At 43.1% G+C, this 27,404-nt stretch overlaps 1 protein-coding gene, 1 long non-coding RNA gene and 1 pseudogene across 9 annotated transcripts in view; 1 reads left to right on the plus strand and 2 right to left on the minus strand.

The window, feature by feature from the left end:
* Positions 1–17,025: 17,025 nt before the first annotated feature.
* LOC123150211 (uncharacterized) lies at positions 17,026–17,529 on the minus strand. The gene is made up of 2 exons (XR_006475008.1): positions 17,419–17,529; positions 17,026–17,333 (listed from the first exon to the last, which is right to left on the minus strand). It is a non-coding gene; the product is annotated as an uncharacterized lncRNA (long non-coding RNA).
* Positions 17,530–17,720: 191 nt separating this feature from the next.
* LOC123155270 (uncharacterized) lies at positions 17,721–17,904 on the plus strand (annotated as a pseudogene).
* Positions 17,905–18,366: 462 nt separating this feature from the next.
* The window catches only part of LOC123149319 (E3 ubiquitin-protein ligase UHRF2), a 9,496-nt gene continuing 458 nt past the window's right edge, over positions 18,367–27,404 (minus strand). The window contains exons 1-9 of one of the 8 annotated variants that reach the window (XM_044568960.1): positions 23,415–23,573; positions 23,204–23,339; positions 20,745–21,923; positions 20,323–20,380; positions 20,120–20,217; positions 19,704–19,794; positions 19,321–19,368; positions 18,872–18,930; positions 18,367–18,767 (exon numbers count right to left, since the gene is read on the minus strand). In XM_044568960.1, the coding sequence (XP_044424895.1) occupies positions 18,892–18,930; positions 19,321–19,368; positions 19,704–19,794; positions 20,120–20,217; positions 20,323–20,380; positions 20,745–21,748 (1,338 nt within the window). In that variant the 5' untranslated portion in view covers positions 21,749–21,923; positions 23,204–23,339; positions 23,415–23,573 and the 3' untranslated portion in view covers positions 18,367–18,767; positions 18,872–18,891. Of the gene's footprint in view, positions 18,771–18,871; positions 18,931–19,320; positions 19,369–19,703; positions 19,795–20,119; positions 20,224–20,322; positions 20,384–20,744; positions 21,943–23,203; positions 23,340–23,414; positions 23,574–27,404 lie in introns of those variants that run through there. The other 7 variants (XM_044568957.1, XM_044568958.1, XM_044568959.1 and 4 more) reach the window with 7 other exon arrangements.

Here is a 27,404-nt window from a genome sequence, read left to right on the forward strand (position 1 = left end):
CAAAAGAACTTTTTTTCCCACATAATTTTCTGTCTATACAATCGGAAATAAAATCTGCAATATTTTTTGATCTTCTTTAACCCCATAATCTACTTTGTAATCACATATCTGAAACTATTATTTACAGTTCAGTTCACAATACTGTTAGTGGCAGTGCTTTTTTTCCCACATAATTTTCTGTCTATACAATCGGAAATAAAATCTGCAATATTTTTTGATCTTCTTTAACCCCATAATCTACTTTGTAATCACATATCTGAAACTATTATTTACAGTTCAGTTCACAATACTGTTAGTGGCAGTGCTTTTTTTCCCACATAATTTTCTGTCTATACAATCGGAAATAAAATCTGCAATATTTTTTGATCTTCTTTAACCCCATAATCTACTTTGTAATCACATATCTGAAACTATTATTTACAGTTCAGTTCACAATACTGTTAGTGGCAGTGCTTTTTTTCCCACATAATTTTCTGTCTATACAATCGGAAATAAAATCTGCAATATTTTTTGATCTTCTTTAACCCCATAATCTACTTTGTAATCACATATCTGAAACTATTATTTACAGTTCAGTTCACAATACTGTTAGTGGCAGTGCTTTTTTTCCCACATAATTTTCTGTCTATACAATCGGAAATAAAATCTGCAATATTTTTTGATCTTCTTTAACCCCATAATCTACTTTGTAATCACATATCTGAAACCACACAAATGGTTCACCAATCACCAATGGTTCTTCAGTTAGACTTGGGTTGTCTGACAGACTTCAAATTTTTTTTTCATCCTCTAATGCAACATTTTTCTTCTCACCTACACAGGCACCTTCAGAAACATCTAGAAATAATCTGCAATTTCATTCACCAGTGCCGCTCCTATATATCAACAAATAATCTGCAATATCATTTTCGAACTTTAACCATGTAATCTAACTCATTTTTTCCTTGCATAATCTCGTTCTGGAGCACCTATAAATTATCTGCAGTTATATTTTTAAACTTCTTTAGCCACATAATCTATTTTGTAATCATATAGCTGAAGTTATCAATGATTCACTTCATGATACAGCAAGGACAGTCAGTAGAGCCAGGTTCCTTATACATATCAGAGACATAAGATGTGTGTTGAGTGTTATCATTGCCCCAGAAAAATAAAACACAGCGAGTTTAACCATCACACTGACATCATTATCTCTTTGCACAACAAACTCTCAAGAAACCCGGCGAACTGGCTTACAGCACCCACCATCAGTATTACATGATGCCACCATCTGCGCTCGATCGACCCCAACCGACCCCAAACTTTGTTATAATGTTCACCACTCAAGTTCTGTCAGCAGTCAGTAGTAGCTTCAGCGGCACCTGACAGGGACAAATAATGACCTCTTGTAAGCAAAAAAATAATTAAAAAAAGGCATGGTCACAGCACACAGTACATAGATGGGGGACAGTCAAAGGATCGGCCTACTCGCTCACTGTGAAGGGGCACCTGAGACTCTGATCACCTTATATGGAAGCGCTCCGAGGTAGCTGTGCCCATCTGCTTATAAGAATATTTGGGAAGCGTTAAACCCTTTTCTCGGACCGCACTTATATTTATACTGATGTTGCCGTGGCTTACAAGCAGATCGATCGAGAGACCAATCGGGAATACATAAGGAGTCGGTAACGAGGGAGAGAAATAGAAGAAGAGATAGAACAGGATTCTAGTTCAAACAGGGTGGCCCAGTGGTTGTCTGACAGACACAAAAGAACTTTTTTCCCACATAATTTTCTGTCTATACAATCGAAAATAATCTGCAATATTTTTTGATCTTCTTTAACCCCATAATCTACTTTGTAATCACATATCTGAAACTATTATTTACAGTTCAGTTCACAATACTGTTAGTGGCAGTGAAACCACACAAATGGTTCACCAATCACCAATGGTTCTTCAGTTAGACTTGGGTTGTCTGACAGACTTCAATTTTTTTTTTCATCCTCTAATGCAACATTTTTCTTCTCACCTACACAGGCACCTTCAGAAACATCTAGAAATAATCTGCAATTTCATTCGCCAGTGCCGCTCCTATATATCAACAAATAATCTGCAATATCATTTTCGAACTTTAACCATGTAATCTAACTCATTTTTTCCTTGCATAATCTCGTTCTGGAGCACCTATAAATTATCTGCAGTTATATTTTTAAACTTCTTTAGCCACATAATCTATTTGTAATCATATAGCTGAAGTTATCAATGATTCACTTCATGATACAGCAAGGACAGTCAGTAGAGCCAGGTTCCTTATACATATCAGAGACATAAGATGTGTGTTGAGTGTTATCATTGCCCCAGAAAAATAAAACACAGCGAGTTTAACCATCACACTGACATCATTATCTCTTTGCACAACAAACTCTCAAGAAACCCGGCGAACTGGCTTACAGCACCCACCATCAGTATTACATGATGCCACCATCTGCGCTCGATCGACCCCAACCGACCCCAAACTTTGTTATAATGTTCACCACTCAAGTTCTGTCAGCAGTCAGTAGTAGCTTCAGCGGCACCTGACAGGGACAAATAATGACCTCTTGTAAGCAAAAAAATAATTAAAAAAAGGCATGGTCACAGCACACAGTACATAGATGGGGGACAGTCAAAGGATCGGCCTACTCGCTCACTGTGAAGGGGCACCTGAGACTTTGATCACCTTATATGGAAGCGCTCCGAGGTAGCTGTGCCCATCTGCTTATAAGAATATTTGGGAAGCGTTAAACCCTTTTCTTGGACCGCACTTATATTTATACTGATGTTGCCGTGGCTTACAAGCAGATCGATCGAGAGACCAATCGGGAATACATAAGGAGTCGGTAACGAGGGAGAGAAACAGAAGAAGAGATAGAACAGGATTCTAGTTCAAACAACTAGTCCTATCTCATTACAATGTATTCTAACACTCCCCCTCAATCTAAACCTAAGGAACTCCAAGGTTGAGATTGTTCTTGAATTCCTCGAGCCTTCTCATAGTAAGTGGTTTTGTAAAGCCATCAGCTAGTTGATCACCAGTAGGAATAAACCTTATGTCGAGTAACTTGCGTGTCACTCTTTCTATGACAAAATGAAAATCAACTTCAATATGCTTTGTGCGTGCATGAAAAATAGGATTAGCTGAAAGGTAGGTTGCACCAAGATTATCACACCATAACCTAGCAGCTCGTGGAGTCTTAATTCCAAGCTCATAAAGTAATGTTTGAATCCACATCACTTCAGCTGTAGCATTTGCTAGAGCTTTATATTCAGCCTCAGTGCTAGATCTTGAGACTGTAGCCTGTTTTCTCGTACTCCATGATATAAGATTTGTTTCCAGGAACACAGCAAATCCACCTGTGGACCTTCTGTCATCAGCACACCCTGCCCAATCCGCATCAGAATAGGCAGACACAAGCACAGACGGAGACCTGACAATTCTTAGTCCAAGCTCACCTGAAAATCTGAGATACCTCACAATCCTCTTAACTGCAGTCCAATGAACAGTAGTGGGTGCATGTAAATACTGACACACTTTATTCACAGAATAAGAAATATCTGGACGTGTAAGAGTTAAGTATTGTAGTGCTCCTACAACACTTCTATAGTTTGTTGCATCCTCATGTCCAAGAGCTTCTCCACTATCAATGGTGAGTTTTTCTGAAGTTGAAATTGGTGTACTTACAGGCTTGCAATTCTCCAATCCCACTCTTTTGAGAATGTCATTAGCATATTTTTCCTGTGATAAAAGTATACCATCTCTCACCTTTTTAACCTCTATACCAAGAAAATAATGTAGATCTCCCAAATCCTTGAGAGCAAACTCCATCTTTAAATCCTTGAGCAAACAAGTAGTGGCATCTGAACTTGAACTGGCAACAATTATATCATCAACATATACAAAAACAAATATAGTGACATTGCCTTTATTGTAGAGAAATAACGAGGTATCAGCCTTTGATGGTGTAAACCCAAGTCGTTGTAACTGTGTGCTCAACCTTGAGTACCAGGCTCTTGGGGCCTGTTTCAATCCATATAAGGCTTTACCTAACTTGCAAATATAATGAGGTGTGCTTACGTTCTCATAACCTGATGGTTGCCGCATGAAAACCTCTTCTTTCAGAACACCATGAAGAAACGCGTTCTGAACATCTAGCTGCCTTAGACTCCACCCTCTGGAAACAGCAATGGATAATACAAGTCGAATGGTAGCTGCCTTAACAACCGGGCTGAAGGTATCTTCATAATCAACACCAAACCTTTGTTTACAACCTTTTGCAACTAATCTGGCCTTATATCTATCGATGCTTCCATCAGATTTTCTTTTAATCTTATACACCCATTTGCAATCTATGACATTTTTGCCTTTTTCTGGTGGTACCAGACGCCATGTTTTATTTTTCATGAGTGCCTCATATTCATTATCCATAGCTTCTTTCCAATCTTTACTAGTCAGTGCATCATGTAAATGTGTTGGTTCACCCATACTAGTAAGAAAAGCACATTTGATATTATCATACCTTATGGTGCCATCTTTGTACTCTTTTGCTTTGACAATGCCAGACTGGGATCTAGTATGGCGACGTGGAAGTTCTGGCGCAGGAGCTGATGCACGAACCTGAGTAGTTTCTGGCACAGAAGATTCTGGGGTGGCTGGTTCTGCAGTAAAAACAGTGGCCACAGAAGATCCTGCAGTACAATGTGCACCACCCGGCTCCTGATCCAATGCTCCAGAAATCCGCCTCGTAATCCCGGAGCCAGCCAGAGGCCGCCCTGTGGCGTCATCAGCGCCTGGTCGCCCGGTCAGGCGGGATGTGACGCTCGCACCAAATTCCGTGCCAGACCCCACGCGCACGGCTCGGACGGGCACTGACCCGTCTCGCGCAGCCGCGGCATCCACCGATTGGCGTGGGCTTCCACTGGCTGGGCTGGCGGGCCCCGTGCTGTTGAGGCTGTCAGCCACCGCTGCATGTGCCAAGCTAGGCTCCTCCTGGGCCCGCATATCTGCCTCGTTGGATCTTGCGCTGATTCGGCCGCTGCTGTCGCCTGAATCAGCCTGGGATCCTGCGCTGATCCTGCCGCTGCTGTCGCCTGAATCAGCCTGGGATCGGGTGCTTGTTTTTTCTGCATGCCCTTGCATAAAATGATGTCCGGAAACTGCACACTCATCATCAAAGTTAAAATTTTCTTTGGAACTAGTCAAATGATCAGCACTATTTAACTCGCCCCCGTGATCTGAACTAGGCATATAATCAGGAAGAAGTGCAATTTCTGCACGAAGCAAAGCTCCGGCATTTGGATGAAGTTTTGCAAAAGGAAACACTGTTTCATCAAATATAACATCTCGAGAAATATATATGCGTCCAGTGGAAATCTCAAGACACTTGTACCCTTTATGAAGATTACTGTAGCCAAGAAAAACGCATTGAGTGGAACGAAATTCAAGTTTGTGGCGATTGTATGTACGGAGATTAGGATAGCAAGCACACCCAAAAATTCTTAGAGAATTGTAATCGGGTTTATGATGAAACAATTTTTCTAAGGGAGTAATATTGCCAATGACTTTGGTAGGAAGGCGATTGATAAGATAGGTTGCAGCAATAAAAGCTTCATCCCAATATTTTAGTGGCATTGATGCATGGGCTAAAAGAGATAGGCCTACTTCAACAATGTGACGATGTTTACGCTCGGCAGAGCCATTCTGTTGATGAGCATGAGGACATGAGACATGATGAGCAATTCCAATATTGCGAAAGAAGGAGTTGAGTTTCTCGTACTCCCCTCCCCAGTCACTTTGGACTGCGAGAATTTTTCTGTCAAACTGACGTTCAACAAGCTTCTGAAATTCTTGAAAAATAGAAAGAACTTCATATTTAAACTTAAGCAAATATATCCAAGTAAACTTGCTAAAGTCATCAATAAAACTGACATAATATTTTTTTCTGCCAAATGAATCTCTTGCATGACCCCATACATCACTAAAGATAAGTTCCAACGAAGCATGAGACACACTATTTGACCTAGGATAAGGAAGTTGGTGACTCTTTGCACATTGACAAGCATCACACACGGACTCAATATTAGAACTAGATGACAATGCAAGATTGCCTTTATTCACTACTTGCTTGACTATGACCGAAGAAGGATGTCCTAATCTTTGATGCCATCTTGCCAAGGAGGGCTTGACGACGGAGTAGACTTGACGACGACGCTTTCGACTAAATGCTCCGGATGTAATGGGATACAAGCCTCCAATGCATCTACCATGGTGAATGAGCTCCCTCGTTGCCCGGTCCTTTATGAAAAAATATGTGGGATGAGTTTCAAAGAAGACATTGTTATCGAAAGTTAAACAAGACATAGATGCAAGGTTTTTATCGGCTTGTGGAACATGAAAAACATCTTTTAGAACAAGATCACGTTTAAGATTAGGGGAATTAATAGATGCTTGACCAATATGACAAATATCCATACCTCCACCGCTTGCGGTGTGAATCTGATCCTTGCCAAAGTACTTCTCCCTCATGGATAGCTTCTCAAGTTCATTGGTGACATGATCGGTGGCTCCTGAGTCGGCGTACCAAATGGTACCATCTCCTCCTTGCTCCCGGATTGCTGCTGCAACAAGACGAGCGTCCGGAACAAAGTCCTCATCATAACGATGCCAACAGTCCATGACTTCATGGCCTGCCTTTTTGCAAAGTTGACACCGAACGCGACCATTGGAGGAGGACCCAGAGGAGGCGTGATTGGTGCTGTAGCCGCCCCCTCCAGATCGTGAGTTGTTGTTGTAGTTGCCTCCGTTTGGGCGTGGGCCTTGGCTGTTGCCGCGGCCACGCCCGCCGCTGCTGTGGCCGCGACTCCTGCCCCCCTGGTGATCGCGCCCACGAGCAGACCCGCGACCACGAGAGGCGGCATTAGCTGAAGACTGCCGCACGTTCATCCCGTGAAGAAGATGCAGACGCGCGTCAAAGCTCAGCAATTGGGTATTCAGCTCCTGGACGGTCACGGGCTCCACGCGCGCAGCAAGGGCCGACATGACCGGGTTGTAGTCGAGGTCGAGGCCGGCCAGAACTTGGGAAACAATCTCGCCGCTTGTCATTGTCGTTCCAGTGCATGCGATCTCATCTGAGAGCGCCTTGATCTTGGCCAAATATTCTTCCATAGTCAGGTTTCTTTTTTTCAGGTTGGTGAGCTCAATCCTTGTGTTTATGGCTTGAGCTTGATTTTGGGCAGCAAACATGGCATGGATCGCTGCCCCTACCTCTGCCGGTGTCTGAAGGGTGACCACCTGCGCAAGAATCTCGCGAGACAATGAACCCATCAGAAAACCTTGGACTTGCTGCTGTTGTGCATACCAGAGGACGCGGGCGAAGTTCGCAATCTGCTCCTCCTTGCCATCGTTGGTGATGGTGAGTGTCTCCGGCGGCGCTTGGCTCTCCGGATCGAGGTGGTGGCCCATCTGCGTGCCCTTGATTTGGGGCAGCACAATGGCCTTCCACATGAGGTAGTTCCGCCTCGTGAGCTTCTCCTGGGGTGGGGTTCCAATGGACATAGGATAGGATGAGGTGGAGGAGGAGGGTGCGAAGGTGGAGGTTGATGCCATGGATGTGGAGAGGGCACCTATGGTGCTGGCTTGGGTGAAAGCGGTGGTCATGGCGAGGGTTGTGCAGGAGGGCTAATACTAGATGCGATCCTCTTTCGATCTCTGAGAAGAAGATGCTCTGATTACCATATAAGAATATTTGGGAAGCGTTAAACCCTTTTCTCGGGCCGCACTTATATTTATACTAATGTTGCCGTGGCTTACAAGCAGATCGACCGAGAGACCAATCGGGAATACATAAGGAGTCGGTAACGAGGGAGAGAAACAGAAGAAGAGATAGAACAGGATTCTAGTTCAAACAACTAGTCCTATCTCATTACAATGTATTCTAACACTGCTGACCTCCCGGGCAGCACACTCGACGCCATGATCCTGGATGGGAAACATACTGGCCGCGATCCTTGGCTGTATTTCCATGTGCTCAAGAACACAAAGCATTCTGCAAGATACAGCAACCCAGCTTGACCTGAGCAATGTAGCACCGAAACCCGCTCATGTGGACCGTCTTGAGATGATCATGGTAACACATATGGGAGCCTTTCCCCCTCCACCACCTCATCACTCCCAAGTCCCAACGTCGTCAAGGTTCAGATATACCATCTACATTTCAAAGTTTGCGATCAGTCGGAGCAAGTAGTCCAAGTACAGGTCTTTCCTGAAGATGCAATCATGCAGCAGCACTGCAGCAGTATACTTGAGATCCATGTATTTGTGTATCTAAACTAATAAAATGGCACTCACATCCAAATGCGACGCCTCTAGTCAGGGCGCAACAACACCCAAGCAGCGGGCAAGCTGAAGAACTTCATTATCAACATTTGGCTGTCTAGAGAAGACAGTTAATTGGACAAACTCAGATGCCTCAAATGTATAAACATGCAATGTGGTTTCGTTGTCAGCTTCTGCAACAGAAACATGACAAGGACAAATAACATGACATTAAAACCCAGCATCAGGAACTATAATGTACGCAAGCAAGAATGAATAAATAAATAAACACCAGCTAGCCTGTTCATATCCATGTATATAAGATTGCACATTTAATATCTTCACTGGCAAAATGCTTGGAACTAATTGTAATCTTCGCTGCCTGAAACAGTTAGTGAATACACATGCCAGTCCTTTGCTGCCTTTAAACATTACTGTAGCCTTATATAATTTTGAGCAACCATGAAGTACTATAAGGATCTCTTGTCTTTCGTACTCAAAATGAGCAAGATCAGCAAAATGAAACTCAACCATCTCGACATTCATTCCATCAATTAGTAAATGTTGAAGCTCGTCAAGTTGGTGTGGTATGCTTGAATTAGTTACTCCTTCCGATCCATATTATTTGTCGCTACTTTAGTACAACTTTCCTAGCAAGCCTGGAAAGTTTGCTCGTTAACCATCTTGACACCAAATCACTTGGCAATCTCTATGTCCTCAAGTGCCGAACAGTTTGCTAACGAGCCTGGAAAGTCTCCAGATATCTGAACACATTCTGAGTATTGTAAAGCCACATATACCGGGGTGTGGCTTTATAGTAACAGCAGTGAGAGACAAGGACTGCACACAAGAGCTGCCTTGAACACCCAAGGCCTCAAGAGGAAAGTGATGAACTTCTTCGGATGGCGAATAAATTTTCTTCTGGCCAAAAACTAAGATCTTTGCTTTCGATGAAGCGGCAAAGTGGATTCACCTGTCAAGATTATCAAAGTCCTCTTTGTGCAAGCCACACCTGATGCAGAACTTACCGATCCCTATCCCACTGAATAACCCAATTTACAGCCTCAAGGAACTTAGCTCGTTTTATTTTGAGAAGATCATCAATGGATCGTTCATCAGTTGTAAATCCAGATCACTCGGGCCATAAAAACACAGATTACAGTTTCAAGAAATTTACAGCCTCACAGCCTCTTTAAGTGGAATCAGTGACATCACAACAGGTTGAATCTCCTGTGACAAGAAACTGTTGGTTTTGATCTGACGGCTTAAACAGGCCCGTTAGATCTATTAGTCTAACAGAAGAAGAAGAAGAAAAGATGAAGGGATAACGATAAGTGAAGGGGTCCACGTACCAACGTACGTGAGCCTCGATCAGAACTAACGCGCCCTGATCGGGGGCGCCCAAACACCAACTCAGGTTTTGGGTCCCCTGTCGCCAGCGCCATATTAAAAGGGATACGGGAGAGAGCTGGGCACCTGCGAGATCACAATTCACGTAAGGTTTACTCTCCTCCCGATATTCTCTCACCCCATCCGATCAGGGGGAGTGCTGTAGCGACGGGAAGACCTAAGCCAGCCGCCGCCGCTGTCCCTGGGCAGTGCCGGTGGCGCCCTGAAGGAATCAGGACGTCGAGGAGAACCTCTACTTCGACTACATCACCCCTGCATCAAGCCTGCACCAAGCAGGCAATCATGTCCACTGCCGTGACATGTAATGATCCCCTAAACCCTTCTCTGTTCATGCTTTTAGGTGATCTAGATGCAAGCAGTTCCTGCTAATGGCATCCCGGAGATGCATAATTTTGCCAACAATGGTATCAGTCGCCAATCTTGATTGCAATAGATCCCTTTATTGTTGATCAGTAGATCACTATCATGTTTAGATCAATGTCAGGTCTAGGGTTCATGATCTAGATTGAAAGTTTTAGCCCTTGGTTAGCCCAAATATGCATGCTACTGCCTTGTTGCCCTCTGTAGATCATCATGTTTTAAACTAATTTGCTACGGATCAGTACTACCACCTATGTTCATCAATTTTTATTAATCTAAGTTAAGATCTTATGCTCACCTTCATGTTAAGTTGATTAAAATTGATCATGCTTAAGTACTGTTTCCATATGCGTTAGCAAAATATTGGGCAGAGGGATACACCCAAGTCAACAGTAGCAACCCCTCATGTTTAAGAACCCTAGAATTTATCCCCAATTCGCAAGAACCCTAATTCTGCAATTAGGACTACTTTTCCCCCAAATCAAGTACTAATGCACACGAATTGGAGGAGAATGAGGAGAATCCTCACCAAATGCGCCGCGTAGCCGCCTTTTCCCTTCGGATCCCGCACAGCGCCCACCGCTGCGCGAGGGCGGAGACGCCGCGACGCCGTCGTGCCCTGGCCGACGCGCGGAATGCACCTGCGTCTTGCCGCCGCACTTACGGACACGCGCGTGTACGGGCCGTCGCCCTGCACGTCGCCGTCGACCCCAACAGCCGCGGTGGCCGGCGCACCCCTCACCCCCCGAACGAAGCGCCATCTGCGCGGACGCCGGGGCCACGCTCGACAGAGCAGCGCGCGGGATTCATCCTGCTGCACGCTCCTCCGGCGAGCGCAGCCGCCGCGCCGCCATGGCCGGCGCGCCTCGAGCCGCCGTCGAACGCCATCGCCGCTCCCTGTCGAGCGTGAAATGTGGGGGGTTAAGGGGGAAATGTGCTAGGGTTCTGGCCGGGCGGCTGTTTTGTTCTAGCCGTGATCGACGCGGACCGTCGATTCCCATCGGACGGCTGGCAGCAACGCTCGGCTCTGCGCGGGCCTGCGAGCACTTAATGGGCCATTTTCGGCCACGGGCTTCAGCCCAGGTTGCCCAGTGCGTTTTTTTTCTCTTTATGGATTTCGCTGCTGGGTTTTTGGGCCGCTGTATAACCGTGGGTATTTTGGGCCATCGCGTTTTTCTGTGTTTTCCAGTGCACTATAAGTTAATATCTTTTATGTTTTGCACTGTTTAAACCAGAAAATGCCTAAAAATATAATGAACACATTATTATTTTGGGTAAAATTGAACCAACGAGATATTTTGTTCAGAATTTATTATGTGTTTGCATGATGAATTTCTAGACATAAAAAATAATGATATTTTCTTTTATGTTGATGTTTAAATTCAGAATGAAATGACTCTAATTTTAATTCGGACCAACGTTGTTTTATTATTATGAGTCATCCCCTATGATATTTTAATTCCATGTTTTTTCTCCTCAACAGTGTTTTGACATGGAGTTGAAATTAAATACTTGGCATGTTTGTTTATTTACCAACGTAAGTTTATAATCATGCAAGTTTACTTATGAATTTTTATGATGATTTCAGCTTCCGCTCCATTTCGGTCCGACACGATCGAACCACTTACGGGGAGTAACTTCCCTCGTTGGAAGTCCCAAGTCGAATTATGTTTAGGTTGTAATGAGTTTGACTATGCCTTGAGGGAAGAAAAACATGTGGCACCTGTGGCAGGTGTTACAGGGTATGCAGAACTAAAGAAAGACTATGATGTTAAGATGGAAAAGTGGAACAAGTCCAACCATATTGCGCTTCTCATCATGAAAGCGACAATATCGCCGGACATTTCTGAAGCACTCCCTAAGAAAGACACTGATAAAGAATTCCTCACTGAAATGGAGGAGCAATTTAAAGGCTCCGACAAAGTGTATGCTCATGAGCTTTTTGCTAAACTTCTTCAGTAATATACTATTGACGGAAACGTTAGGCAACACATATTGAGGGTGGTAAATGCTTACACCAAACTTAAGGCTTTGGAGTGTTCTTTAAGTGAAGCCCTTCTTGTCATAATTATTCTTGAGTCTCTTCCAGAAGAGTTTGAACAATTTAAAGTCAACTATAACTCTCTAAAGGAAAAATGGCCACTCTCTGAGATGACCGAAAGGATCGTCCAGGAGGAAGAGAGGATCATGAGGCAGAAGAAAGACCATGTTTTTCATGTTGGCTCTAACAAGAGAAAGCATGACGGGCAAGGTTTTCCCAAGCCTCAGAAAAAGCAAGTCAAGAAAGAAGGCACTAAGCCATTCAACCCTAAGGCATTCAAGGGTAAAGAAGCCGGCAATTCTTCTTCTGCTCCTAGCAGCTCCACTGCTGGAGAAAATGCTTGTAACTTCTGCAAAGAGGAGGGACACTATCAAAGGGACTGCCCAGGCTTTCTAAAATGGATGAACAAAAGAGATATTGATGAAATTACTTTTGTAGATGAATCTTTTTATGTCGATTTTTCTATAAAGTCATGGTGGATTGATTCAGGGGCAACCACTCACGTTGCTAACTCTATGCAGGGATTCGATACGATCCAAACTATAAGAGGAGGAACAAGAAAGCTTAAGGTTGCGAACGAAGTTGAGGCCGATGTTGAAGCTGTGGGATCTCTCACGTTGGAGCTACACACTGGCCACACTCTTAGATTGAATAATGTTATTTATGTGCCTACCTTAAGTAGGAATTTGATTTCAGTTTCTCGTTTAGATGATGATATGTATGAGTGCCATTTTGGCAAGAAACAATTTGCTTTGATCAAATGTAATAAGAATGTAGGCATCGGTGTTAGACGAGGCCAACTATACATGTTATCTCTTAATAACGATTCAGTTATGCATGTGAGTGATGAAATTAATGTTGAGAAGAAATGGAAAGGAGTTAGTAATTCTTCGAAACTGTGGCATTGTCGTTTGGGCCACATTTCGAGGGGGAGAATGGAATGCTTAGTTAAAAATGAAATACTCCTCCCATTAGACTTCTCAGATGCACACAAATGTGTCGACTGCATTAAAGGAAAAATCGCAAAAACAATTAAGAAAGGAGCAGTAAGAGCCATAGGGGTTTTAGAATTAATTCACACCGACATATGTGGACCCCTTAATGTTAAGTCTGTAGATGGTTTTGATTCATTCATTACATTCACAGACGACTTTTCCCGCTATGGATATATTTATCCCATACGTGACCGATCGGAAGCTTTGGAGAAATTCAAAGTCTATAAAGCGGAGGTTGAAAATCAATTGAACGCAAAAATCAAAGTTGTACGGTCTGATCACGGGGGAGAGTATTATGGTAGGCATGCTCCTTATGGGCAGATTCCTGGACCTTTTGCCAAGTTCTTATCTGAAAATGGAATCATTGCTCAATACTCAATGCCTGGTGAACCACAACAAAATGGTGTGGCTGAGCGTCGCAACCGCACCCTTATGGATATGGTGCGAAGCATGCTTAATCACTCTAGTTTACCAGTAAGCCTTTGGATAGAGGCATTAAAGACAGTTGCACACATACTAAATCTTGCTCCAACTAAGTCAGCACTGAACACACATAGTTACTTACGAGTGTGGGGTTGCCCTGCTGAAGCTAAAGTTTCAATCCACAACTTAAGAAATTGGATCCAAAAACAGTTAGTTGTTTCTTCGTTGGATACCCTCATAGGGGAAAGGGATATCGTTTTTATTGTCCAAGTCATACCACCAAGTTTGTGGAGACTAGACAAGCAGTATTTTTTGAGGATAATAAGGTCACTAAGTTAAGGGAGATTGATCTTGAGGAGAAGCGGGTTTGTGCACCATCCCCGATTATCCAAGAGATTGTTTTTCCAATACGAAGAAATGTGACAACTGATGATCCTGAATCTCATGGTTCAGTTTCTCAGTCAAAATGGTGATCCGGAGCTAATAATGAAAATCCATACACAAATGAGGACCACCAGGAAAATAATGATTCACAAAATGATGATGTACCACCACCACCTCCTCCTGTGGGTAGACCACGACGTGAGAGGAAGAAAGCCATATCAGACGACTATATCACTTTCATGATTGAGGATATGAATGATCTGGGAAAGGTGGAGGATCCAACCTCTTATAAGGAGGCCATTAAAAGTGAAAATTCGTCCAAATGGTTGGTTGCCATGGAAGACGAGTTGAAATCTATGGGCTCAAACGACGTATGGGACTTAGTAGAAGTTCCCGATGGAGCTAAGAAAGTAGGCTGCAAGTGGGTCTACAAAACCAAGTATGATTCCAAAGGGAATGTCGAACGGTTCAAAGCAAGGCTAGTGGCAAAAGGGTATACACAGAGAGAAGGCATTGATTATAAGCAAACCTTCTCTCCTGTGTCAACCAAGGATTCTTTCAGAATCATAATGGCATTAGTAGCTCATTACGACCTAGAACTACACCAAATGGATGTTAAAACGGCATTTCTAAATGGTGACTTAAAAGAAAACGTTTACATGGCTCAGCGAGAAGGCTTTGTTGTGGAAGGGAAGGAACATTTGGCATGTCGTCTAAAGAAATCGATTTATGGCTTGAAGCAAGCTTCAAGAGAGTGGTACCTCAAGTTTGATACAATTATCAAAACTTTTGGTTTCACCGAAAATATTGTGGACAACTGCATATACGTTAAGTTTAAAGGCAGTAGGTTCACATTTTTAGTCCTATACGTTGATGACATATTGTTGGCATGTAGCGATAAGGATATGCTGCATGAGACCAAGAATTTTCTGTCATCCAGTTTTGATATGAAAGATCTTGGTGAAGCCTCGTATGTCCTCGGCATCGAGATTCATCGAGATAGGTCCAGAGGAACGTTAGGACTATCTCAAAAGGCATACTTTGAGAGAGTACTGAAAAAAATTCAATATGCATAAGTGCTCACCCTCACCTGCTCCTATAGTTAAGGGCGATAAGTTTGAGGCATTTCAATGTCCGAGGAACCAATGTGAAACTGATCAGATGAAGTCGGTTCCTTATGCTTCAGCTGTCGGAAGCATCATGTATGCTCAAGTGTGTACACGCCCAGATTTATGTTTTGTAACTAGGATGCTTGGTAGATACCAATCAAATCCAGGACCGGACCACTGAAAGGCCGCAAAGAAAGTCTCGCGTTATATGCAAGGAACTAATGATTTCATGCTTACATATAAAAGAACTGATAACCTAGAAATTGTTGATTATTCAGACTCTGATTTTGCCGGGTATGTGGATAGTAAGAGATCCACGTCAGGTTATATATTCACACTCGCGGGAGGAGCTATATCGTGGAAAAGCTCCAAACAAACCTTAACTGCTGGATCTACGATGCAAGCAGAATTTGTAGCATGTTATGAGGCCACCGGGCAGGCTGTATGGTTAATGAATTTTATTCCCGAACTTAAAGTGGTTGACAGCATATCTAAACCAATTTTATTATACTGCGATAATGAACCCGTAATTTTCTATACGAGTAACAACAGGTCAAGTGATGCTGCCAGACACATTGACATAAAGTATCGTGTTGTGAAAGATAGAATCCAGGATCAAACAGTTGATGTTAAACACATAAGAACGAAGCATATGCTTGCGGATCCGCTAACAAAAGGCTTACCGCCTAGTATTTTTCGTGAGCATGTTGCCGGCATGGGACTACTGGAAGCCTTATGATTCTGGAATAAGAGGACCATTAAAATGAACCACTCCCCAATTAGCAAAATGTTTTTCCATTTCGAAATAGGCGGGTGTGCTATAAGTGTTGAGGTTCCATGGCGTTTCGAGCTGTAGTAACACCTCACTTTGGTACATCATTCCTATGTAGAATGGGCGAATGAAGTTAAGCCTAACGATCAAGGGGGAGAATGTTGGTTTTGATCTGACGGCTTAAACAGACCCGTTAGATCTATTAGTCTAACAGAAGAAGAAAAAAAAGATGAAGGGATAACGATAAGTGAAGGGGTCCACGTACCAACGTACGTGAGCCTCGATCAGAACTAACGCGCCCTGATCGGGGGCGCCCAAAAACCAACTCAGGTTTTGGTTCCCCTGTCGCCAGCGCCATATTAAAAGGGATACGGGAGGGAGCTGGGCACCTGCGAGATCACAATTCACGTAAGGTTTACTCTCCTCCCGATATTCTCTCACCCCATCCGATCAGGCGGAGTGCTGCAGCGACGGGAAGACCTAAGCCAGCCGCCGCCGCTGTCCTTGGGCAGTGCCAGTGGCGCCCTGAAGGAATCAAGATGTCGAGGAGAACCTCTACTTCGACTACATCACCCCTGCATCAAGCCTGCACCAAGCAGGCGATCATGTCCACTGCCGTGACATGTAATGATCCCCTAAACCCTTCTCTGTTCATGCTTTTAGGTGATCTAGATGCAATCAGTTCCTGCTAATGGCATCCCAGAGATGCATAATTTTGCCAACAGAAACGGCCTTGATTTTTAGTCAGGTTGAACTTTAGCTAAAACTAACTGGTAGACGAGAAATAGACACTGATAATTACTCAAATCAAAACACACAATGACCTGAAAGTGCACAGAAGAGAAATTAGACCAGATGCAAATGTAGTCAATGGGTGTTTTGCAGTCTTCTTTGTAACAATTTTGCGGGAGAGTGTAGGCTATTGTTCATTTCGGCGCAATTCTATTACTGCTTTCACTTATCGTTAATGATTTGAATGCTGTAACCTGAATGCCGTGTTACCGAAGCCGAAACGATTTCATTAACAAAATTAGGTGCCCGTTGCGCCTTTTATCCAAGGAAGAAGTGTGTAGTGTAGAGGCTCATTCGGCAGCAAGTAATTCAACGACTTTCCTTTCTCTAGCAACTCAAGCAAGCCGACGCCCTCCCTGTTGGTGTAGCAAACAACTTGAGCAATAAACCTTACAAGTGAGGCTCACTGAAAAAGTAAAAGACATGGATTGGACCATAATCAGGCAAGAAACCCCATAATTCACCAGTTTTTTTTTGTGTTTGCCCCAAAGGTTCAGATCCGAGGGGAACACCCCAAGAATCACATCAAAGGACTAATTTTCACGTAGTGGCTGGATCTGAGGGTAATAATATTATTATTTTCCCTTGCTGTGATGTGAGGAGAGGAATGGGAAGAGAGGGACCGGCGGAATGGCAGTTGCCCAGGAAGGTTCTCCATCCGAAAGGACGGCTCGTCGCCGACGCCGTGGTGGTGCTCCGCCGCCGCGTCGCCCATGGGCTGCAGGGAGGGAGGAACGGCAGGTTAAGGGGAAAGGATTTCGCACTTGACCGATCTACTCAGGAACGCCCATACTGCTGCTTACTTGCTGGGCTAGAGGAGGGGGAGAGGGAGGGGGAGGAGCTACTTCGTCGCCATCTTCTCCTGCTCCGGCCATTGCTGCTGCAAGATCGGCGGAGCTCCCAGGAGTCCAGACGAGACGACGGATGTTTCTTAGATGGGCTGGGCTGGGCTCCTTCATGGGCCGAGGCCCACACGCGCCCTTCTCATCACCCAGGCGCTGCGCTGCGTTGCGCTTCAGCGTTACTTGCCATACATTAGTCCCACCTAGGAAGTTTGCAGCGCGCCGAACCGGTTTATAAGGCGAGGCGCTGCGAACGGCAGCACGACCTTACTTGAACAGGATCTGTTCTATAGGCATCCTTTACCAATAAGAAGGCAAGCACTTCAGTCTGGTTGATGCATTCTGACCACTGGGCCAGAGCGTGATTAACGGCCACGATACATCTGATGGATGGATCCCAGCGGCTGTAGAGGATCGTTCCATCCTGTAAGTTTCGTCTGACAGACACGAAAATTCTTTTTATTTTTGCCTCTACTAACGGCACCTTTTTCATTTCTTACCTACAGAATATTCGTCTAAAAGACTTTCTTACCTACAAGTAAATCTGCATCTTCATTTGGGACTTCTTTAACCATTGGTAATCATATATCTGAAATCATCAAACAAACCAACCAAAATGGTCGCCGATCCCGGAACAATTCAATTCAACAAGATTAACAACTAAAACTGCGACTAACCATTGGAAAAGCAGTAAACGATCCTGATGCACGCTGGCAACTGATGAGCGTTTCAAGCTTGAAAACAACAAAAAGAATGTTTGCTTGCTTGATTTCTTCTGTGAATCTTAAGACTCTAAACCAATACAAACTGAGCTGGGATGAAGCTGGCAGCCTGGACTGCCTGGTTGAGATTCTTCTCCTTTTCGACAAGTCGCGACATGCAATAATTCACGCGAAAAACAAACAAATGTGATGCATAATGATTCTTCCATTCAATCAGTGCATCAATAAACTCAACAGGGGCTCCCCTACTGTTCAGGGTCAAACACAAATTCCATCACGATTTCACTCCACAAGGCTGTAGGCTCGCCTGACGGTAACGGAGCCTTCAGTTCTACATCTCACTAAAAGAACAGAAAAAAAAACACGCTTCTAATCCTCGACCTGCAAGGTCATTTGCTTCAAAGCAAGGAGACATTGCTGGGAGTTAGAACTACATGTTCGGAGGCGACACCACAGAACCTCTCCTCATTCCAAGGCCAACTGGGGATAACTGAGCTAGAGATTCAACCATCATACAGCGAAGGAGGGAACTGGGGCTGGGACTGGTGCGATGGTTTCCCTCTCTGCAGGTTTCTTTGCCGACAAATCCTGCTACAAGAAAGATGATAAATAGATCCATCAAATTTCATGCATAGAGCAGTAGGGTAAAGTGCTGAATGTTGGTAGGTTGTATCTGGAAATGCATGACTCACTTCTGACGGTTGTACAGCTTTCAGCGTTTCTGCTTATAACTGTCCAGACGTAGCTTCAGCTGCAGAGACAAGAATCGATCAGCTCGAATTCAAACAGTGAAAGACAGGCCAGTGGAGCAAAACTATGACGACCAGGCAATCTTGCATAAGGCCTGTGTTTGGTTTTCTTTGGACGATACTTTTGGAGTATGGAAAACTATAGGTTGGTAGCTGGAATGTTTGTTTCAAATCATCTTCCATCCTGTGGGATGGTAAAAACTAGTTTTGCCAAAATCAATCTTGTAAATGTGGAGGCATGTGGAAATCAAATTCTTCGCTAACAGGTCATGATATCAGAAAAACACCCAAGAACTGCTTATCATGCAAAGTAAGCTTTGGGGTAATAAGACCCAAGAACCTCATGCAAAGATTTGGTGGTGTAATCACGTTCAAAGATCAGATGAACATACCTTATTTATGTACTTCAGTTGCTGAAGCACTTCAGCAGTACCCAATTCCTACAATGGACAGGATAATCCAGATGTCAGCTTTCTATTGCGGTTTTAATTATTACAGAATGGTGCAAAAACTATTACAGAGTGGTTCCAACACGACTTCAAATAGATGCATGCATGAAAATAATGAAATATACTTGCACATGCTTAATACATCCAAAAGATTGAACAACGGAGGTCAAGAAATAATATAAACATAACCAACCATCATTTGTGAAGAGCTTGACTAGCCGAATGCAGTCAACATGTAAAGTGTATGGTTATGACATAAAGCAAGACAACCATGTACATCCCACAAGGGCACACAAAAAAGAGGAAACTATATAACAGAAACAAACCTGCGGAACAGCACAATCAGCATGAATTGGATCCCAAAGAACTGAACATGAACAATCCCAATCGCTCGACTGAACAACAAAAAGTGGTGCCCTGCAAACATTCCCATGGGGTAATGAAAACATGATTGCATATCCTAACGATATTACCTCCGTTCCTAATTATAAGATGTTTTGGATATTTCAATATGGACTAGATACAGACTGAAATGAGTGAACAAACACACTAAAACGCGTCTACATACATCCGATTCAGAAAAAGTTAGAACATCTTATAACTGGGAAAGGAGAGAGTAGATGTTAACAAAAACACAGAAAACAGAAGAGCCTTCTAACACAACAAGAGGGTAAACCAAGCCCTCATGGACCAATCCATAACTGACAGAGACATTGAAAGAAATTAGGGTGACCTGTGTTACCTCCGCCACTTGCCGCAAATAGCACCTGTGTCCAAGACTTCTTGGCACTGAATCCAGTTACCAATGCTGGTTTTCTTGTCCTCGCGCCTTAGTGACAACTGCAACTAAAGCACAGAATGTCAAAATCCATGGCTGAAAATAACCAATAAGGAAATATTTTTATCAATTATCATTAAACAGGTCCAGAGTGTGCGGAGACCTACACTCAGATTTGTCATTTCAGTGGCATCAAGTTCAGCAGGTTCACCAAAATAGTCATCACTGCTGCATAGATGGAGTTACTATTAGAAATTTTATTTGATAATGCAAGGTTACAAGAAGAAACAATAAAAATACAACTGAAGTAGGGCATACAATTTAAATGCAATTTTAGGATTTACAGTCTTGGTTATTGTTTATTTATATATATCATGGAATTTTGGTAAACAAAAGATAAAGTTTGAGAATCTTGACTGGACCAACAGCCTTTCATTAGATGATGCTTAGTACCCCATGGGAAAGATAACACTTCCCACGTAAATCACAATTTTTCATGAATCGAAATTGCTCCTCAAGTTGAAGCTGCTACTCCTGTCCCAGTAGCAATGACAGGCTTAAAGTAAAATTTGATCAAGAGTGAGCATACCCAGAAATTGGACCGGACCATTCTGGAACTTCTGCTTGGAAGTCTCTACCAATCCTTACTTGAGTTTCATATGGTTCAGCATTCATCAACATATCTCCTTTTGAGCCAAGAACTTGGAGAGGTCTTTGAATATGCTTGGCTGATCCTTTTGTACTCGGCAACATCTCACGCTGCCTCTTAGGTTTCTTCCTTGAACAATCCAGGCAATACCAATCATTATCTGGTATTTTCTTGATGCGACGGTGGCAGCAAAGCAAGTGGAATGCTTCTTCACAACGATCACATATTAACATGCGGCATGGATCTTCAAAAGACCCACAACTCTTGCATGCAAATAAAGTGTTGCTTTCATTATCATCATGGGTTAATGTAGTTGATGTGCTGCTGAGCTCTGATTTTTCGATGAGAACTATATCCCTTTCGAGCAAGGATATGCAAACCTCCCTTGATGTTAACTCCATAAGTGATTCTGTATCAGACTCCCTGGAATCCTCTACCTTGTGCTTTATATAAGATGGCCTGCTTGATATGGATATTGACTTCCTATCATCCACGGTAGAAAGTGACACCGATGAGTTTTTCCAAGAATTTCTCTTAGAAGCTTCTGCGGTATCTTTATATTTTTTTGTATATTCAACAATGTTTGTTTCAGATTTTGAAACTTCTCCATCTGAAGGAACAATAAGTGCCTGGGGCGAAATATCTTCAAAAGTTGCAGAACTTCTGGTTGTACTTTTCCTCGCATTTCCATCTGTTGTACTCCTGATCGCATTTCTGTTTGTACTCCTACTCTTATTTCCATTTGCATTTGTCGGAACAAAATGACATTTCTGGTCCGTCCTCCTCCGTTTATACAGGTGGTGATCATCTTCTGAAGTAGGAACAAAACAAACACCATCGACAACTGGCGAACTAGAGCTTGAGGATAAATCCAAAAAATTTACTGATGACTTTGATTTCTCCTTCTGACATAAAAAGGTGTTCTTCATAGATTTTAAAGTCATATATTCTCCCGTAAAAAGAATGAGACCGTCTCTACCACAGTCTTGGACACAAAAATGTTTGGGCCAAGGAAAACTCAGTAGTAGAATTGGATATAGAGAGGCTGCAAGAGCCTAGTTCTTAACAAGCACAACTTCAAATATCCTTGGGCATAAAATAAATTTGAAACCTTCCCTCCTGCAGCGCCCCACAAGCTCTTCAATAAGGATAAGGAAGCATTAAATCAATTTTTTCAAGGAAAATATTGTATCACTATAAAGTCGAAAGATGTAATAAAATAGTCACAACATTTTGACTTGGTACACTATGTACCTAGAAGACCGGCGAAGTAACCATAACAAGAGAGATCAATTTGATGTAGACAAAGAGAAAAGCCCCTTGACTCTTTTCTAGTTTCGTTTGCCCCCCCTCTCAAATCCGTAAAAGCCTTACCAATTATGCGGATACTACTCGCACGCGCCTCAGTGTATAATAAATATGTGGGTAAAGAGACATTGGATTTCCAAAGAGTAGACAATGGCAAGACGATGTTTGATGACGGAGTTGGGCCGAATCCTACATTTCTAGGAGCCCTTGCTCGGGTGCTCCTCCCGGTGCATTAAATCAACATAACACAACCGGTGAGGAAACTCACCAAGGCTTCGTCAGTGTCTCCCACCACCCGCCATGGCCGGTTTGGCCACCCTTGCCACGGTGACCATACAACCCCTCTCATGACCTGGTGTCATGTTTTTATTTTGTTACCGCGTGGTTCCTTTATACCCCCTCTGTCTCAAAATAAGTGTCCCAACTTCAGTAACTTCAGTACAATTTTGTACTAAAGTTAGTACAAAGTTGAGACACTTATTTTGGCACGGAGGGAGTATATTATAGGTCCAATTACAGGTGTTTGACTCCAACACCTTACGATTCGCTGATAACAAGGCCAACTATAATCCTATACACATATTTGACACAAATTCAAATGTACAAGTTTCGAAGCAATTCGAGTGGTCGGGATACGACCTGGGCACATCATTGTGCGACGGATAAATCTGAGGCACGGGCCACACAGGCGCATCTTGCGGCATAGATCTAGGGTTCCTTATTCAAGGGGAGCCTATAGAAAGATCTTGCCTTCCCCGCAGGCCGGTGACCGGATCGACAAACATCGCGATTATCCAAGTTACAAAAATTCCCCATCCCTTTGTTATCCCCCCCTCCCCAATAGCATGGGTTCCCCTCTCCACATAGATATTTCTTCCCCCAAATTGGGTGGAGACCCCCACCTCCACGATTCCAACACATCCATCAACAAGGTTTCCCAATCCCCCAAATTGCGCGAGCCCTAACCAACAGCATCACCGAGCAAGCTGTAAATCCGAATCTAAACAGGGGCCGGACCACGAGAACGGATCTGTCCGAATCCGGAACAAATCGCAGCGAGGGGGAAGAAGAGGACGGAGAAGGGGGGTTACCTGAGACTCCTCGGCGGCGCAGCCGTGATGAGAACCGGAAGGTAGAGCGGCGGAGGTGGAAGATATACCGGGAGATTGTAGTAGTGAGGCAATAAAAGAAGAAGTATTAATCTTCAAGCGGCCGTCTGCTCCTCTTCTGCAGTGTGAAATGAACGGTGTGGTTACTCGCAATGGGGGGGACAAACAAATGAGCTGGGGAAGATGAACCAACATGGATCCGGCGGAAGATACTCTGGAATCGGCGGCCACGGCACCTGCCGCTGCTCGCGCAATCTAGCGGAGGGATATTATATATCTAGGGAAGGCACTGTGCTCTGCCACGCCGCCCCCATGGGGCGTGTCAAGAACAAGAAGAGCTCTGCCACCGTGGATATTCTTTAAAAAAACAGAGATTTTTCTTCAAGTATTTTTTAACATGATAATGGAATTGGTTTATTTAGCCTATGTATCCATAGGATGCACACCCGCGCAAAGATGAATTTGCCATACACAGATTGATTAGATTCGGTTCCTCACCTTTGTGTTTTGCTTTGCCCCCTGTAAACTCAGCCTTCCTCGACGTCTCTTGTGTTGAATCGGGGCCAAATTCACCTATCTGGGGCCTAGGTTGATTGTCGAGGAAGAATGGAGAGCAATTAGGTTGCGGAAAGTGGGTCAACAACCGTGCGACGGGAATAAAGATGTGATGATGGAGCTGTCGGCACGACGCCGGAGATTTGGGAGGGGGAGGGGGTCGAGAATGGTGGGGCTAGGGTTACTAGTGAATAAGTATATATAGTTGGTGTGGTTGTGATGTTAAGAGTGAGATCTAGATCTAAGCGATTGGGATCCTCTAACACACGGCACCCCTGACTTCAGCAGGGGCATGTGGGCCAAGCAACTGCTTCTGGGTCCAAAGGCTACAGAAAAGTTCACAATAAATAAGTCAACATGCAAACCAAGTAACTGCTTCTAGAGTCAAGGGCTACAAAAAAGTTCACTAGCACCAAAACAAAAGGTTGGCATGCAGGCCAAGCAATTACTTCCTGAGTCAATTACTAAGAAAAAAGTCCACTAATTGGAAGAAAAAACAATCAACATGCGGGCCAAGCAACTGCTTTCAGAGGCAAGGGCTACAGAAAAGTTCACTGCTTCGAAGAAAAAAAAGTAGGCATGCAGGCCAAGAAACTGTTTTTGAAGCCCAAGTTTACTAGTTGGAAAAAAGGTCGGCATGTGGGCCAAGCAACTGCTTCCAGGGCCAAGGGCTACACAAAAGTTCACTGATTGGAAGAGTAAAAAGTCAACATGTGGGCCAAGAAATTGCTTCCGGAGCCAAGGGGCACAGAAAAGTTCACTGATTGAAAGAAGAAAAAAGTCGACATGCGGGTCAAGCAACCGCTTCCGGAGCCAAGGGCTACGGAAAGTCCACTAAGAAAAAGAGACGGCATGTGTGCCAAGCAACTGCTATCAAAGCCGAGGGCTGCAGAAAAGTTCACTGGTTGGAAGAAAAGAAACAGTATGCGAGCCAAGCAACTGCTTCCGAATCCAATGGCTACGGAAAAGTTCACTAGTTGTAAGAAAAAAAGATTGCATGTGGGCAAGCAACTGCTTCCAGAGCCGAGGGCTACCCAAAAATTAACTAGTCGCAAGAGAAAAGTCAAGCAACTGCTTCCAAATCCAAGGGCTATGAAAAAAATCACTAGTTGCACAAAAGAAATCATTAATTTGACATATAGCAACTCCATGACAAAATTGGTTTGTTGGTTTTGAGTTGAGATTAATGACCACTAAATTATAGAAGTTGATGGCATTGATACAATAGTATATAGAATGTCACACAAAGTTCGCCTAAAAATAGAATTTTTTTTGACAAAATTCATACAACACGCATATACCATGTCAAAATTTCACATCAAATTCAGACCACACCTCAAGAAACTAAAAGGACAAATTCCACCAAGTAGTTCGAACATGATACTATTTGGCTAGAAAAAGAATTCTGAACTCATATTGCCAGGCACACTACATTACCCAAGAAAAAGAGTGACCAAATGACACAATTTCGTGTCATTGACACAAAGGCCCAGACCCTACGCGTCAGTGACACAATACTACGGCATTTTGTTAAATCCAAACAAAGACATGTCATTTGGTCAAAGTTGCTCGTGCCTTGGCCCAAGAACAGGTGATTTTAAACACATATTCTAATGGGTTACAAAACACAAGAAAGACTACTCAATCATCATTGTAACCTAATGCCATGACACGCACGATAGTTTTTTTTTTTTTTGACGGGAATGACACGCACGATAGTTAATACTTACATGTAGATGCCAATCCATGCACTAGGAGACGAAGTGCAAGTGGACACAAAAGCCAATGGAGAAGCGGAAGAAATTACACTAGTGGAAGACTGAGTTGTGGGTCGGAAGAAGCAGAAAATAAAAAGAAACTAGGATATGAAATAGGCAGCAAATAAATTAGGAGATCGATACAGAAAGGAAAAAAGCAGCCCCACGGAAACAGAACTGATGGCGGGCAAGGAAAGGAAATAGCCGATCAGCAAGGAAACGAAAATCAGGCAAACAGGTTCCTTAAATTAAGGCATAAATCCGGGTGACTTGAACTGCAAGTTAATCTATTATAAATAAGGCGGTTAATGCACCTATCGTGTGCAAATCTCTCATGGAAAAGACATTATCAAAAAGAAGAAAGAAAAAAGGATAAATAACTTCTAACGCGCTACCGCTTCGACGACATAGTGACTTCTAACTTCACTCTCATTGCAAGACCGTCGTCTGACATTTTTAGAAGAAAAAGACACCCAAAACACATCTTAGATCTGATTCTTCTTCTGATAACAAACAAGAAAAACAATAACTTGGACACAATTAGTAAAAAAGATTACATTGAAAATCATACTACACTTCTTCTCCTTAGACTATTGATGCATTGGTGGATCGTCCAGCCCTCTCACCCAGTTCTTAACGCCTACTCTTTTGCATGAAAGATAATATAGTACTACTCCATTCGATCCATATTAATTGTTGCTCATTTAATACAAAGTTGTACTAAATCAACAACTATTAATATGGATCAGAGGAATTACTAAATCAGCGAGAATTAATATGGATTGGAGGAAATACTAAATCAGCGACAATTAATATGAATCAGAGAAAGTATTAAAGCCTAAATGTAAGTTTAGACACAAGCAACACAATACTCTTCGTTCCTTTATGCAAGGTGTATTTTATTTATATAAAATTTCACAATATAATATGCATCTATACCAATATAAAAAGACCAAAAGGGGCAGATCCAAACCATCTCAACCATCAAATCATGTTATTAGCGGTTTAAATCACTTCAATGTTAAGCACCAAACACGTTTAACGCTCTAATTGCCCACCACTGCCATTGGTTATAAACACGTTTTGACTCAATGCTATCCCATGAGATCTGTCACGTAATTAATATCCTACCACTCCCACAAAAAAGTAATTAATATTTTACCAAACATCAACGTGCAACAGATATAGCCTATCGAATATAAACGTGCATTGCACGTACATTATTACTTGTTTGTTCAAGTTTCTCATGATCCCTTTTTAGCCTTTCAAAAAAGAGGAAAATATCTCTCCTGATTGTCTCTATCTCTCTTGTAGGGAAAAAAGAAAAATATATCTCTCGCGATTGCATGTATCTTTTACTTTCCTGTAATAAATGATTTACTTACCACTAACCAACAAATTTGCCAAGGATAATTTTATCCCAACTTCTCTATAATTATGTGCCTTGGTTACCGTGCTGAAACTAATACACCTTACATAAAGTAACAAAGGAAGCATCAATTAAAATAGTTGCAACCTAGATCCACATCTAAACCCCGATGGAGCCTAGATGTCAGGTATATACAAGGAATGACATTGTCGCAATCTTGGGGTACCCGCGCCGCATGACATCCGACCTTCCACTAGGCAAGTGCCCGCGAGTAAGTCATAAGGAGAATCCTGACCATCATGTTTGTTGGGGAGCGCTCAAGGAAAACGATGAGGAAGTAAAGTTGAGTTACATGTGAACGCGACAACTCGACATTCGATCCATCTGACAGAGATTGGATCCGATGTTTGACGCCTGGCATAGACGAGAAGGCGATTCACCCGGACCCGGCATGCGACAAAGTCACAATTTGCAGATCTAATTGACTTTCTTGGAGAGAAAG

This window comes from Triticum aestivum, chromosome 7A, assembly GCF_018294505.1.
Source record: "Triticum aestivum cultivar Chinese Spring chromosome 7A, IWGSC CS RefSeq v2.1, whole genome shotgun sequence".
NCBI classification, from domain to species: domain Eukaryota; kingdom Viridiplantae; phylum Streptophyta; class Magnoliopsida; order Poales; family Poaceae; genus Triticum; species Triticum aestivum.